The following is a 16,894-nucleotide window of genomic DNA, read 5'->3' on the forward strand; positions in this document are numbered from 1 at the left end:
GTGGCTCCGTCCGGAGCTTAGCCCTGCCCACGGCGATTGTGATTGGTTTGAAGAAATGCCAATAAACCATTCATTGACGCTTTGGGCAAGATTGTTTCCGTGACATTTATGTCTATAAAGCTTTTTGAAATGAAGTGAAAGACGGGAAGACTCCTTGTTGTTGTTGGTGGTTCTTTTCTCTGCTTTGGCAACACAGATTTGTTGATTTTGTCGGGCCAATAAAAGAATTAAAAAATGAAAATATTAAAAGGTGAAATTAAAAATTGAGGAAGAGAGAGGGGGAGAGAGAAAGAGGGAGGGAGGAGGAGGAAGAGAGAGAAGTAGTTGGTTCAGAAACTGTGAAAAACACTGACAGACAGAGTCAAGGCAGCAGAGAGAGAGGAGAGAGAGAGAGAGAGAGAAGCAGAGAGAGAGAGAAGCAGAGAGAGTGAGAAGCAGAGAGAGAGAGGAGAGAGAGAGAGAGACAGATAGAGAGAGAGAGAGAGAGAGAGAGAGAGAGAAAAGCAGAGAGAGGCAACACAGATAGATTTTGTCATGCAAATAAAGCAAATTGAAATAAAAAATTGAAAATTGAAATTGAAGCAGAAAGAGAGGGAGGGAGACAGATAGAGAGAGGGAGGGAGAGAGAGACACACAGAGAGAGAGAGAGAAAGAGGGGGAGAGAGACAGAGACAGAGACAGAGAGAGAGAGGAGAGAGAGTGAGAAAGAGAGGGAAGGAGGGAGAGAGAGAGGAGAGAGAGAGAGAGAGAGAGAAAGAGAGAGAGAAAGAGGGAGAAAGAAATCAGGAGAGACAGAGAGACACACAGGCAGAGAGACAGAGAAAGAGAGAGAGAGAGAGAGAGAGAGGAGAGAGAGAGAAAGAGAGGGAGAGAGAGAGGAGAGAGAGAGAAAGAGAAAGAGAGAGACAAAGAGGGAGAAAGAAATCAGGAGAGACAGAGAGACACACAAAGGCAGAGAGACAGAGAAAGAGAGAAAGAGAGAGAGAGAGAGAGAGAGAGAGAGAGAGAGAGAGAGAGAGAGAGAGAGAGAGAGAGAGAGAGAGAGAGAGAGACATACACACCTATAGAGAGCCGGAGAGAGGGACCCAGTCTGCCGGTGTTTGAGTGAGAGTGTGTCCGGGCTGCGGAGCCTCTGAATGGGATTACTCCGGTCGTGCTGCCGCTGCTGCTGCTGCTGCTGCTGGAGGAACCATGCGGCGGCCGCAGAGCTGCTGTTCTCCCCCGCTCCCCTCGCTGCTCCGCCCGCTGCTGCTGCTGCTGCTGCCGGTCCTCGGGCTCTGCAGTGGGACAAGTTTCCCGAGCAACATCCACATCGGTGAGTCAGGGACACCCGGGACAAATCCCTGTAAACTCCAAATATTTATACGTCTTAATATGCCTGCATTTATTTTACTGCTCATATTTTTTGTCATGTTCTTTACTGTTTACATTTTTTTTGTCATGTTCTTTACCGTTTACATTTTTTTTGTCGTTTTTTTACTGTTTATATTTTTTAAATGTTTACTTTTTTTTAAACTGTTTTTATTATTATGAGTTTTTTTGGTCATTCCTTTCACTGTTATTTATTTTTTATTTATTTATTTATTTTTAGATATTTTTGTCATGTTTTTACATTTTTTAAATGTTTAATATTTTTATTTTTTAAACTGTTATTATTATTATTATTATTTATTTAGTTTTTTAATTATTATTATCTATTTTGTTTTCTGTCTGCTATGTTTTGCATCTTATGTATTCTTGTTTTCAGCCTTTACTATCAGTGTCGCAGCTCTTATTTTGAAGTTTCAATAAAACATTACGTAGCCGTAAGGAGCACAATCTTACAGTTGGACTGGCATTTCGTTTTTTGCCAAAGTTATTGTCTTAAAATAGAACATCTTCCTTAAAAAAAAACAAAATGATTTTATTTATTTTTTTGGAAAATGTATTTTATTCTGAAGGTGAGACGCCGACAGGCTTCACATGTGAAACGGTAGCGCGTCTCTTCCAAAAACGTCCCAAAATGTCCTGTTTTCTTTTTGTCTTTCACGTGGCTGAGGAGCACGCGAGGTTGGTCAGTATGTGGTGTCACATTGTGTTTAGTATAAAGTTTCATAAAACGTGTTTTCACTGTTTTAATAAGTTTATTAGTGAGTGTTACTGTGTGTGCTAGCAAAGACTGCAGCTCAGAAGTGAGCTGCAGTCTTTACTAGCAAACGAACAGGTGTTATCTTGAAGGATCGCTGTGTTATTATCCATATGGATAATAACACAGCGATCCTTCAAGATAACACCTGTTCGATATTCATGAAATTCTATCGAATTTTACTGTTTCCATGAAGGCATCTTTCATTCGATATCACTTACTTCGGATAAAAACGTGTGGATGGAAACATAGCTATAGATAGCTATAACGTTTGCCAGATCCGAATCCCTTGGCGTTATGTAAATGTTTAAATCTGAGCATGCGCAACTCACATCTGCACTCGACACAACGGGTAGTAACAGCGGGTGTCAATTTAAAGCCCTTAATAACCTTAATAGCATATATATATATATATATATATATATATATATATATATATATATATATATATATATATATATATATATATGCTATTAATATATATATATGCTATTAATAGCATCCATATATATATGGAAACAGTAAAATTCGATAGAATTTCATGAATATCGACTCAAAGGAAATACGTTTCGGTCTCATCGGATTTTCTCTTGATCGATATATATACGGCTTATGCGATAAACGCTGATGGAAACGTTATTTGCCGAATAAATTAATGAATTGCGATTAAGTTTTAGGTCATTTTATGGTTGCAACCCGCCACAAAACGAAGAAGAAGAAGTTGTAGTTCATTTCCGCCCAGTATTTTGGCTCTGTTTGCACACATTACAGGCGTCAACAAAGAGATGATGGAAGTGGACCAACGAGGAGACGAGAGACTTTTTGAATTTATTTCACGAGCAAAATATAACGGCTATTTTAGATAGCAAAAATCTAAGAAATGTGCATCTGCATCATCATAGCAGTGTGTTGATAGCGTCGTTGTTGTCTTATTATAGCTCTATATGTGGCTATCACCTGGCACATCAGCACTATTACAACTTCAGTATTGATCAATTGTTGGTAGATGACGCGATCCATTCTGTCTAGCAAAACCTTGTTCGCAAAAGTTTGCTTGCATGTTGAGCGATTCAGTGTGAAAATGAATGGAAACACCTTAAAATGTCTCAAATCAATTCAATATACCAATTTGACCGCAATGCAGCACATGACGTCATTACACAACAGGTTTTTATTAACTTTAAAGCTGTTGGATGGAAACACACTTTCATACTCAGCTTTATTCACGAGTTTTTTTACCGAACTTCAGATTATTCGATTTACAGGTGGTTGGAAACTTAGCTTATGGTTGTTTGATTGCTAACGTTAGCTCAAAACGCCATTGAAGTGACAGCCTTTGTTACGTTTGATTGCTAACTTGTAGCCAGCAGTGAACCAACTTCGCTATGTAGGTCCATGTTTATTTTATTCTGACATCAGGGATCACGGCGTGAAAATGTGATGCTAAATAATAAATGACTGCGATGTAACGTACCTATCTCATTATTCTGTGGCTAACAACAAAACAGATCTGCGTGAAGTTACAAAGTGACGCATGTGCAACTCACATCTGCACTCGCCACACATAGACAGTAAAATGAATGGACAAAGCGACGTCGTAGACTTGCAACCGAGACCAGTGAAGGATGCCAGAAGTCTCTTTCCCGGTGCTGGCTGAGCGTTACTGAGCAGCCTCCAGCTGAGCTTGAAGACGTAGATGTGACGTGAGCAACCTGTCTGAAAGTGTGAAGTCTTCTGGTAGCTGTGCCGAGAGAAATCTCAATCATTCCCAATCTTACAGAGACGGAGAGCGTAGGTATATGTAAGGAGATAACATAGGTACAGGCTAATTACTGATCACTAACATGCTATATTATATCTATCACTACGTTAACATTAGTCATTAAACCTAAACAGCTAATGGAAGTCCAAACTGCCTGAGAGCTTCTCCTGTACTATACGGTAATTCCTCTACTGTGTGACAGTAAGTCTCGTGGTTATGACCCAATCGTTAGCCTATTGTTATAAAAGCGTCTGCTACGGAGCCATAACGGAGCTACAAGGTAATGGAGCCTTTTATACATTGTCGTGTTTCTTTAGAAATAAACAACGGACAAATAGATTCTTTAAACTCTTCAGATGTAAAGTTATTCTCTGTCAAAGTGGCGTCAGAATGAATGGGAGTCAATGGGATGCTACAATTGATACATTGCAACAAAATGGCGCCATAGGAGCTACGCTGTGTGGACGCTGACTTACCCCCTTGGTTATTATCCATAGATACTGACAGTATATATATATATATATATATATATATATATATATATATATATATATATATATATATATACATATATGGGATGTATAACCCCTGTATTGTCTTCCCGTCGCCTGTGCGTCTTTTTGTTTTTACAACATTTTGTTCATTTTCTGTTGCTTTTCTCGATGTTTTGTCACTTTTTATCCATGATATACATATACAGTGCCTTGCGAAAGTATTCGGCCCCCTTGAACTTTTCGACCTTTTGCCACATTTCAGGCCTCAAACATAAAGATATAAAACTGTAATTTTTTGTGAAGAATCAACAACAAGTGGGACACAATCATGAAGTGGAACGAAATTTATTGGATATTTCAAACCTTTTAAACAAATAAAAAACTGAAATATTGGGTGTGCAAAATTATTCAGCCCCCTTAAGTTAATACTTTGTAGCGCCACCTTTGCTGCGATTACAGCTGTAAGTCGCTTGGGGGGTCTCTATCAGTTTTGCACATCGAGAGACTGACTATTTTGCCCATTCCTCCTTGCAAAAACAGCTCGAGCTCAGTGAGGTTGGATGGAGAGCGTTTGTGAACAGCAGTTTTCAGTTCTTTCCACAGATTCTCGATTGGATTCAGGTCTGGACTTTGACTTGGCCATTCTAACACCTGGATATGTTTATTTGTGAACCATTCCATTGTAGATTTTGCTTTATGTTTTGGATCATTGTCTTGTTGGAAGACAAATCTCCGTCCCAGTCTCAGGTCTTTGCAGACTCCATCAGGTTTTCTTCCAGAATGGTCCTGTATTTGGCTCCATCCATCTTCCCATCAATTTTAACCATCTTCCCTGTCCCTGCTGAAGAAAAGCAGGCCCAAACCATGATGCTGCCACCACCATGTTTGGAGCAGTGGGGATGGTGTGTTCAGGGTGATGAGCTGTGTTGCTTTTACGCCAAACATAACGTTTTGCATTGTTGCCAAAAGTTCGATTTTGGTTTCATCTGACCACAGCACCTTCTTCCACATGTTTGGTGTGTCTCCCAGGTGGCTTTTGGCAAACTTTAAACGACACTTTTTATGGATATCTTTAAGAAATGGTGTTTCTTCTTGCCACTCTTCCATAAAGGCCAGATTTGTGCAGTATACCGACTGATTGTTGTCCTATGGACAGAGTCTCCCACCTCAGCTGTAGATCTCTCGCAGTTCATCCAGAGTGATCATGGGCCTCTTGGCTGCATCTCTGATCAGTCTTCTCATTGTATGAGCTGAAAGTTTAGAGGAACGGCCGGGTCTTCGTTAGATTTGTAGTGGTCTGATACTCCCTTCCATTTCACATATTGCTGCACAGTGCTCCTTGGGATGTTTAGCTTGGGAAATCTTTTTGTATCCAATCCGGCTTTAAACTTCCACAACAGTATCTCGGACCTGCTTGGTGTGTTCCTTGTTCTTCATGATGCTCTCTGCGCTTTACGGACCTCTGAGACTATCACAGGGCAGGTGCATTTATCACGGAGAATTGATTACACACAGCTGGATTCTATTTATCATCATTAGTCATTTAGGTCAACATTGGATCATTCAGAGATCCTCACTGAACTTCTGAAGAGAGTTTGCTGCACTGAAAGTAAAGGGGCTGAATAATTTTGCGCCCACTTTTTCAGTTTTTTATTTGTTAAAAAGTTTGAAATAGCCAATGAATTTCGTTCCACTTCATAATTGGGACCCACTTGTTGTTGATTCTTCACAAAAAATTACAGTTTTATATCTTTATGTTTGAGGCCTGAAATGTGGCAAAAGGTCGAAACGTTCAAGGGGGCCGAATACTTTCGCAAGGCACTGTATGTCACTTTTCTGCGTTTTCCTCACTTTTCTTTAAACTTTTTTCAACGTTCTTTTATATTAAATTTTTTTTCAAAAGCTATTAAATTGAATAAAACACCCAAATTCATTTAAAGTAGTGAACTGATGATTTATTTTACTTGTGAAGAGCGTCGTAGAGAACCATCCACGTTACTTTTTTTTGAAAATTTAGTTTCTTTCAACTATATTTTCAAAAAAAAGTAACGTGAATGGTTCTCTACGACGCTCTTTTGAAATATTACTGTGGCGGGCCGCCACGGTAGTATTAACATAGAGGAAACATGAATGTGAACGTGAATGTAACAGACATTCATTAATATCTAAAAGTTACGCACTAAAGCTTTAAGTACAAGTGAAATTTCCGGTATTAAAATCTACTCAAGGAAAAGACAAAACAGGCCGTTCTTTAATGTCGCCGACTGTCGTTTTGTGCTCTTCTTTTTTGTTATTTAAAGCGCCCATATTATGCTCATTTTCATGCATACATAATTGTATTTGTTTACATGGTTTAATAATCAACAAACACCATCTTTTTTGTTATACTGCACATTGCTGCAGCTCCTCTTTTCACCCTGTGTTCAGGTCTCTGTTTTAGCTACAGAGTGAGACCTCTCACTGCTGTTAGATCTTTGTTGGGAGTCGCGCACATGCTCAGTTGCTAGGTAAGGACTACATGCTCAGTAGCTAGGTAAGACTACATGCTCAGTAGCTAGGTAAGACTACATGCTCAGTAGCTAGGTAAGACTACATGCTCAGTAGCTAGGTAAGACTACATGCTCAGTAGCTAGGTAAGACTACATGCTCAGTAGCTAGGTAAGGACTACATACTCAGTAGCTAGGTAAGACTACATGCTCAGTAGCTAGGTAAGGACTACATGCTCAGTAGCTAGGTAAGGACTACAAGCTCAGTAGCTAGGTAAGGACTACATGTTCAGTAGCTAGGTAAGACTACATGCTCAGTAGCTAGGTAAGACTACATGCTCAGTAGCTAGGTAAGGACTACATGCTCAGTAGCGAGGTAAGGACTACAAGCTCAGTAGCTAGGTAAGGACTACATGCTCAGTAGCCTAGGTAAGGACTACTATTGCTCAGTAGCTAGGTAAGACTACATGCCCAGTAGCTAGGTAAGGACTACAAGCTCAGTAGCTAGGTAAGGACTACATGCTCAGTAGCTAGGTAAGGACTACATGCTCAGTAGCTAGGTAAGACTACATGCTCAGTAGCTAGGTAAGACTACATGCTCAGTAGCTAGGTAAGGAGTACAAGCTCAGTAGCTAGGTAAGGACTACATGCTCAGTAGCTAGGTAAGGACTACATGCTCAGTAGCTAGGTAAGGACTACATGCTCAGTAGCTAGGTAAGACTACATGCTCAGTAGCTAGGTAAGGACTACAAGCTCAGTAGCTAGGTAAGGACTACATGCTCAGTAGCTAGGTAAGACTACATGCTCAGTAGCTAGGTAAGGACTACAAGCTCAGTAGCTGGGTAAGGACTACATGCTCAGTAGCTAGGTAAGGACTACATGCTCAGTAGCTAGGTAAGACTACATGCTCAGTAGCTAGGTAAGACTACATGCTCAGTAGCTAGGTAAGCACTACAAGCTCAGTAGCTAGGTAAGGACTACATGCTCAGTAGCTAGGTAAGGACTACATGCTCAGTAGCTAGGTAAGGACTACATGCTCAGTAGCTAGGTAAGGACTACATGCTTAGTAGCTAGGTAAGACTACATGCTCAGTAGCTAGGTAAGACTACATGCTCAGTAGCTAGGGTAAGACTACATGCTCAGTAGCTAGGTAAGGACTACATGCTCAGTAGCTAGGTAAGACTACATGCGCTAGGTAAGACTACATGCTCAGTAGCTAGGTAAGACTACATGCTCAGTAGCTAGGTAAGACTACATGCTCAGTAGCTAGGTAAGACTACATTCTCAGTAGCTAGGTAAGGACTACATTCTCAGTAGCTAGGTAAGACTACATTCTCAGTAGCTAGGTAAGACTACATTCTCAGTAGCTAGGTAAGGACTACATGTTCAGTATGTTTCTCTAACTTCAGTCAGTACAAGGCAGGATTAGCCGGGAGACTTCTTCTAAATGAGGAATACCTGCAGAACAGGGACATGTTTGTAGTTCTTTAGTAGATTATGGTGAACTAGTGTGTGTTGGAGCAGTGTTTTGCCATTGAGAACGAGCTAGCATGCTAACGGTTAGCCCCTTCGTTTCAGCTAGTGATGTAGAAAGCCGTGCAGATTTCTTCATGGATGTTTTTTTTTCCAAGTCTTTATGTGTGTGGAAGCACCAGAGACACAAAAATGGATGGAAACAATGGAACAAATCCCAGAAAAAGTGATTCTTTCATAATATGGGCGCTTTAAGTATCATTTCAGGCACAGATTTAAAAGTATCTCTTTAGCACCGGCATCGGAAAAAACCCAAACGATACCCAACCCTAGCTGTAACCCTAGCTGTAACCCTAGCTGTGACCCTATCTGTAACCCTATCTGTAACCCTATCTGTAACCCTAGCTGTAACCCTAGCTGTAACCCTATCTGTAACCCTATCTGTAACCCTAGCTGTAACCCTAGCTGTAACCCTAGCTGTAACCCTAGCTGTAACCCTAGCTGTAACCCTATCTGTAACCCTAGCTGTAACCCTAGCTGTAACCCTAGCTGTAACCCTAGCTGTAACCCCTGTAACCCTATCTGTAACCCTAGCTGTAACCCTAGCTGTAACCCTAGCTGTAACCCTAGCTGTAACCCTAGCTGTAACCCTATCTGTAACCCTAGCTGTAACCCTATCTGTAACCCTATCTGTAACCCTAGCTGTAACCCTATCTGTAACCCTATCTGTAACCCTATCTGTAACCCTAGCTGTAACCCTAGCTGTCGAAGACCTTAATCTAGGGCGCAGGGACCTAGAGACGCGTATAGAAGCAGAATGGATCGTAGATACTGGTCCCTAACTTCCACCATTTGCTCGCAGTCAGGAGCCCTGCTTATAGTGTGTCTGTGTGTGTGTTTGTGTGTGTGTGTGTGTGAGACGTGTGTGTGAGACGTGTGTATGTGTCTCTGTGTTTGTGTGTGTGTGTGTGTGTGTGTGTGTGTGTGTGTGTGTGTGTGTGTGTGTATGTGTGTTTGTGTGTGTCTGTTACTCTGTGTGTGTGTCTCTGTGTGTGTCTGTTTGTGTGAGTGTGTCTGTGTGTGTTTCTGTTACTCTGTGTGTGTGTGTGTGTGTGTGTGTGTGTGTGTTTGTGTGTGTGTGTGTGTGTGTGTGTGTGTGTGTGTGTGTGTGTGTATCTGTGTATGTGTGTGTGTACCTGTGTGTGTGTGTGTGTGTGTGTGTGTGTGTGTGTGTGTGTGTGTGTGTGTGTGTATGTCTGTGTGTGTGTGTGTGTATGTGTGAGTGTGTGTGTGTGTGTATGTCTGTGTGTATCTGTGTATGTGTGTGTGTTTTGTGATTTCTGTTGATTATTGGACACATGGCTGCAGCTCTGGAAGGCTTAGAGAAGACAGAGGTATGCAGGGCTGTTCTCTGCTGTGTTACAGCGTGGGTCCACACAGGTCATTTCTCCTACTTCAAGTTCAAGTGTTTGGGGAGAGGCTGGATCAGTCCCTGCTCAAGTGTTCGGGGACTGTAAAGACCGGCAGGTTGAGAGCGTGGGTGGGAACAGGCTTTTAACGGCAATTACTGCAAACAGACGGAGGTATGTTCAGAGACGGCTATTAGGCTGTCAGGCTGAGCACAAGGTGGAGAGGTTCAGACCTGTGTTATTTTATAGTCCAAAACTGGTTTTGGCTGTTTTTGGCCGTTGTCTCACTTCAGCGATGAAGACGACAATGTCTGCAATCTACAGCACATATAATCAGAGCATACGGAGAGATGAAGGCTTCCCTGATGTCTCACAGTTAAGAGACAAAGACTGAGTCAGACATTTGTAAGAACCCATTTAGGCTACGTTTACACTGCTGCGTTTTGGTTTAAAAAGGAACATCTTCTGGCGTTTCCCCCTCTCATTCCCCCTGCTCTCTCATTCCCCCTGCTCTCTCAGAGCGGCAGGTTGAGAGCGTGAGTGGGAACAGGCTTTTAACGGCAATTACTGCAAACAGACGGAGGTATGTTCAGAGACGGCTCTCAGGCTGGGAGGCAGAAGTTCAGACCAGTGTTATTTTAAAATTCAAAACAGATTTTGGCTGTTTTTGGCCGTTGTCTTACTTCAGCGATGAAAACGACAATGTCTGCAATCTACAGCACATACAGGCTGCGTCTGCTAACGTGCACTGACCACTTCCTGCCGTGGTGCCTACTTTGGATGGTTAGTATCGTCCCAAAAGGAGCATTTATGTTAAAACACTTACCGGAAATGACGAGCGGTCGGCTCGGCTCAGCTCGCCGCCTCTGAAAATCTGACGAAAATCTTTTAAACTGACCTTTGTTGATCTGAAATGAAGACAGATTCAGCAACTGTATACACACACACACACACACACACACACACACACACACACACACACAACACACACACAAACAGACACACGGCCTGTTTCTCTCTTCAGATGTTTTCAGAAACATGTTTCGGTGAACTATTTTAGTCCAATATGACGCCATTACGCTCTGTTGTGAAATCCGGGAGCAGCAAGATCCATGTGACGCGTTCGTCCAATCAGCTGCCGGTCTATGTCCCTGGCCCCTCCCCTTTCCGCTGCGCAGTCCAGATGGCGCCCATTTAGTGCGAGTACCATCCATCGTTCCACACTGAACTTCTTGACCGTTTTTAGGGGGTCATCCTGGTACTTTCAGTGCTCTGACTTTTTGCGTTATCTCCCCCTCATTCCCCCTGCTCTGGTGTTTTCCCACTCTCATTCCCCCTGCTCTGGTGTTTCCCCCTCTCATTCCCCCTGCTCTGGTGTTTTCCCACTCTCCATTCCCCCTGCTCTGGTGTTTCCCCCTCTCATTTCCCCTGCTCTGGTGTTTTCCCTCTCATTCCCCCTGCTCTGGTGTTTTCCCACTCTCATTCCCCCTGCTCTGGTGTTTCCACTCTCTCATTCCCCCTGCTCTGGTGTTTTCCCACTCTCATTCCCCCTGCTCTGGTGTTTCCCCTCTCATTCCCCCCTGCTCTGGTGTTTCCCCTCTCATTCCTCCTGCTCTGGTGTTTCCCCCTCTCATTCCCCCCTGCTCTGGTGTTTCCCCATCTCATTCCTCCTGCCCTGGTGTTTCCCCCTCTCATTCCCCCTGCTCTGGTGTTTCCCCCTCTCATTCCCCCTGCTCTGGTGTTTCCCCATCTCATTCCTCCTGCCCTGGTGTTTCCCCTCTCATTCCCCCTGCTCTGGTGTTTCCCCTCTCATTCCCCATGTTCTGGGTGTTTCCCCTCTCATTCCCCCTGCTCTGGTGTTTCCCCTCTCATTCCTCCTGCTCTGGTGTTTCCCCCTCTCATTCCCCCTGCTCTGGTGTTTCCCCCCTCTAAATTCATCATTTCATTGTTTTTGGGGAAGTTTTAGTTATTCCTCTTATTTCTTTTCATCTTCCTTCTCTGATTTTATTTCTTCTTCTTCTTCTTCTTCTTCTTCTTCTTCTTCTTCTTCTTCTTCTTCTTCTTCTTCTGTGACATAATTTAACCCTGGCTGTGTCTCTGTGTGGAACAGGAGGTCTTTTCCCCACCGGCTCCCATGAGTACGAGGTGTTCCGCTTCGCGCTGGCGCAGCACCAGGACGTCCCCAAACTGGTGCCGCAGGTGGACATGGTGGACACGGGGAGCAGCTTCGCCATGACCTACGCCTGTAAGTTCACCAATACAAACACGCTGTAACGTTTAGGAGAGAGGTTTTTATCATCATACTTCCCCACCAGACTCCATGTAAATAATCAGGACTTTTAGCGTGTATAGAGCCAGCATATCTCCACATGTAAATGGGTGAATTAAGGGTTTATTTCAACCAAACCAGAGCTGATGAGAGGGATTGTTGGAACAGTGGAAAGATGAGGTTTTATTTAGTTTCTCTCCACTCTGAATGAAGTGTGTTTACGATAATAAAAGTCCTGATTATTTACATGGAGTCTGGTGGAGATATGCTGGCTCTATACACGCTAAAAGTCATGATTATTTACATGGAGTCTGGTGGAGATATGCTGGCTCTATACACACTAAAAGTCCTGATTATTAACATGGAGTCTGGTGGAGATATGCTGGCTCTATACACACTAAAAGTCCTGATTATTTACATGGAGTCTGGTGGAGATATGCTGGCTCTATACACACTAAAAGTCCTGATTATTAACATGGAGTCTGGTGGAGATATGCTGGCGCCTATACACGCTAAAAGTCATGATTATTTACATGGAGTCTGGTGGAGATATGCTGGCTCTATACACGCTAAAAGTCATGATTATTTACATGGAGTCTGGTGGAGATATGCTGGCTCTATATATGCTAAAAGTCCTGATTATTTACGTGGAGTCTGGTGGAGATATGCTGGCTCTATATATGCTAAAAGTCCTGATTATTTACATGGAGTCTGGTGGAGATATGCTGGCTCTATACATGCTAAAAGTCCTGATTATTTACATGGAGTCTGGTGGAGATATGCTGGCTCTATACACGCTAAAAGTCCTGATTATTTACATGGAGTCTGGTGGAGATATGCTGGCTCTATACACGCTAAAAGTCATGATTATTTACATGGAGTCTGGTGGAGATATGCTGGCTCTATGTGTGTGTGTGTGTGTGTGTCCGGTGGAGATTGGGGGGGTTAGGGTTAAATGTTGTGTTGTTGCGGCCGATCGTTCCGGACCGTTGGCCCGCGATAAAACCCAGACGGAGACGTCTGAGAACCTCTGGTGGAGCGTGGCGTCCTCTTGTTGTCCCCCGTTTCGGGTCAGCGCTCCATTCTTCTTTCCCAGTGTACTCTTCATTCATTCATTCAGGGAGAATAGCAGTTAAAATGGAGGCTTGCTGTAAAGGAGCAGCGAGTGGCCGCAGGGCGCTGAGTGGAGGGGGGGGCGACGTTTCTTCTTCTTCTTCCAGAACAATGTGCTGACCTCGTCATCCTCCGTGCTCACCTGCTGGCCTCGTTACACCTGAGGTCAAAGGTCAAAGGCCCGGTGTGTAGCGTGTTTAGTTGTGCATCTAAATCTGTGTTGCCCCGTTTCACCAACTTGTCCTTTTTGATGAATATTCACCTCCACCATCAACTCCAAGTATTCCTATTCTGCCCTACAAAGTAACATGTTTAAATGAGTTAATGTCACTTTTGGGGTATCATGTGAATAAATATCGTGAGTCAATTTGATTGTTTTAACGAGAAAATAAAGGGCTATGACCACCGTAACATCCCAAACCATACGAGAAACCCCAGCAGAACGCAGTATAACAGCTGTTAGGGCTCTTTGCCTTTTGTTCTGGCACGCTGAAGTTGAGTTCAGGTGTTCTGACTTAGTTTAACCAGGCATCAAGAGACATGTTACTGTACTCTGGCCTTGTCTTACTGCCAAAGTTTGCCACTTTTAATTGTCACCAAGTTAAGTTTTCAGGTCATTTTATGATTGCAACCAACCACAAAACGAAGAAGAAGAAGTTGTAGTTCATTCCCACCCAGTATTTCGGCTCTGTTTGCACACATGACGGGCGTCAACAAAGACATGATGGAAGTGGACCAACGAGGAGACGGGAGACTTTTTGAATTTAATTTACGAGCAAAATGTAACGGCTACTTTAGATAGCAAAAATCTAAGAAATGCCAAAATTTATCGGGAACTCACGAAGGAAACCACCAACAAAGGTTAGGACAAGCCGTGGGACGTCCCGCGGACTGAATGGAAGGAGCTCAAACAGCGATACATGTCTCAAAAAAGAGAGTTGTCTCGCAAAATAAAAGGCAAGTTGCACCTTTCTGATGAGCTGGATCAGATCCTTGGCCAAAGGCCCATCGGAGCTTCCTTGGCTTCTAATATTAACAACAACAAATACTACTTCTGTCTAGCAAAACTTTGTTCCCAAATGTTTGCTTGAATATTGTGCGATTCAGTGCAAAAATGAACGGAAACACCTTAAAATGTCTCAAATCAATTCAATATTACAATTTAACCTCAAAACAGCACATGACGTCATTACACAACAGGTTTTTATTCACTTTAAAGCTGTTGGATGGAAACACACTTTCACGATCAGCTTTATTCGCAGGAGGTTTTTTACCAAACTTCAGATAATTCGATTGACAAGTGGATGGAGCCCGGAGTGCCAGCCCGGAGCTAGCCACATTTAATCTGTGTCACGTAGCGCTAACGGTGATGCTGACACACCTTGTCACTCGGCGGAGCCTCACATCATCAAACCAATTATTAAATACACAGCTGGCATCCTACCTTTCCATGCAATCCGATATAATCCATGGAAGATATAATCCATAGCAAGGCACGTCATCTGCTGTATCCACAACAATCCATAGGTGTTTGAGCCATATTTCCCTCTGCAGGTGTTCATGTCAAATCTTACACAAATCCATAATAGCACTAAGCTAGTTATCGCTAACGTCCGTACAAAGTAGGCTAACCTAAATGTTATCTCAGAATTAAAAAGTAGTAATCCAAGTCGAGTTCGTTGGCTGTGCATCTTGGCCCTTAACGTATACTGTACTGCAAAGTAACTTATCTGTCATACTGTTGAACTGTGTTAGTGTTGCCACACTATCCTGATCATTATAGCAGTAAATAGGAACAACCAAAGGTCTTCTATATCATTTAAAACCAATCCCATGATGACTAGACCTTGGTTAGGTTTTCTTATAAAGGACGGAAGTATGTTCTTATAATGGATGGAAGTATGTTCTTATAATGGATGGAAGTATGTTCTTATAATGGATGGAAGTATGTTCTTATAAAGGATGGAAGCATGTTCTTATAATGGATGGAAGTATGTTCTTATAATGGATGGATGCATGTCCATAAAAGATGGCATGTTCATAAGGATGAAGTATGTTCCTTATAAAGGATGGAAGTCATGTCGCTAAGGGAGATTATAAGATGAGTATGTTCTTATAAAGGATGAGTATGTCTTATACGTCTATGATGAGCAGTTCTATATGGATAGTTATAATGATGAAGTATGCTATAATGGATGTGTTCTTATAATGATGGTGTTTATAATGAAGCAAAGTGGCAGCCAGGTGGATTGTTCTTGGCTGTCATAAGGCTGGAAGCTTATTTGTCTATTGGTTATGGGTAGATAATGCATGCAGTAGTCTATAAGGATGGTGTTCTTTGTCTATAGAAGTATGTCTTATAATGGGTGAAAGGGTGCTTATATGTGGTGATGATTATGAGTATGTTCTTTAATGGTGAGTATTTCTTATAGATGTGTCTTAAATGATGGTATGTTCTTATAATATGGGGATATAGCTAAAGTAGTTTGGAGAGGTTGGTGGGGGGAGGGAGAGGAGATGTGTAGAGTCGGGTGTAATGGATGAGGTATAGGGTGGCTGGTGTAGAGGAGTATGTCATGGGGAGGTAATAGGTTGCTATAAAGATGGAAGTATGTTATAGATGTAGATGGGGTTGTAATGGGTTAATGGGGTAAGAAGAGGTTTAAGTGGAATGGTTGTTGATGGAGTTGTTTATAATGGATGGAGTATGTTATAATGGGGTAGTTCTAATGGGGAGTGTTTTATAAAGGATGGAAGGAGGTGGGTATGGATGGAGTATGTTCTTATAATGGTGGAGTATGTTCTATATGGATGGAAGTAGTAGGATGTGAATAGATGAGTGTCTTATAAAGGATGGAAGTATGTTCTTATAATGGATGGAAGTATGTTCTTATAATAGATGAAGTATGTTCTTATAAAGGATGGAAGTATGTTCTTATAATGGATGGAAGTATGTTCTTATAAAGGATGGAAGTATGTTCTTATAATGGATGGAAGTATGTTCTTATAATGGATGGAAGTATGTTCTTATAATGGATGAAGTATGTTCTTATAATAGATGAAGTATGTTCTTATAATGGATGGAGTATGTTCTTATAAGGATGGAAGTATGTTCTTATAATGGAGGTAAGTATGGTGAACACCAAGCAAATATTGATTATATATCAGTTACTGCCTTTTGCCGTTGCATGACTCCTTGTTTTTGGCACATGATACAAAGGCAGAGTACAGTAACAGCCAAACAAGGGTCAAAGGTCAGTTTTGAGCTCAAGATTTTTTGCATACAAACATTTCTTCATTATAGCAACTAGTTGTCAGATTTTGGGAGTCCTACCTGTAATCCTTTTGTCTGGACAAAACAGAAACTTTAAAGTCATTTTTCTCAGTTCCCCACTCTAGTGAGTTCAGGTCTTTAGCCTCAGCAGGGCAGTAGTGGCTAGAAATGTAACATTTACATTCACATGAACTGGAGTAGACGGGACATACTGCTCCGTGTGTGTGTGTGTGTGTGTGTGTGTCTGTTTCTGTGTCTGTATGTGTGTGTATGTGTGTGTGTGTGTGTGTGTGTCTCTGTTTCTGTGTCTGTATGTGTGTCTGTGTGTTTTGTGTGTGTCTGTCTTTCTGTGTGTGTGTGTGTGTGTGTGTGTGTGTGTTTCTGTGTGTGTGTCTCTGTTTCTGTGTGTGTGTGTGTGTGTCTCTGTTTCTGTGTCTGTATGTGTGTGTGTGTGCGTCTGTGTTTTGTGTGTGTCTGTCTTTCTGTGT

At 42.2% G+C, this 16,894-nt stretch overlaps 1 protein-coding gene across 1 annotated transcript in view; it reads left to right on the plus strand.

Moving 5' to 3' along the window:
- The first annotated feature begins 1,024 nt into the window (after positions 1-1,024).
- Positions 1,025-16,894, plus strand: part of LOC120544226 (glutamate receptor 1-like) — a 64,295-nt gene continuing 48,425 nt past the window's right edge. The window contains exons 1-2 of the mRNA XM_039777850.1: positions 1,025-1,315; positions 11,861-11,995. Of these exons, the coding sequence (XP_039633784.1) occupies positions 1,192-1,315; positions 11,861-11,995 (259 nt within the window). The 5' untranslated portion in view covers positions 1,025-1,191. The remainder of the gene's footprint in view (positions 1,316-11,860; positions 11,996-16,894) is intronic.

This window comes from Perca fluviatilis, chromosome 16, assembly GCF_010015445.1.
Source record: "Perca fluviatilis chromosome 16, GENO_Pfluv_1.0, whole genome shotgun sequence".
Taxonomy (NCBI): domain Eukaryota; kingdom Metazoa; phylum Chordata; class Actinopteri; order Perciformes; family Percidae; genus Perca; species Perca fluviatilis.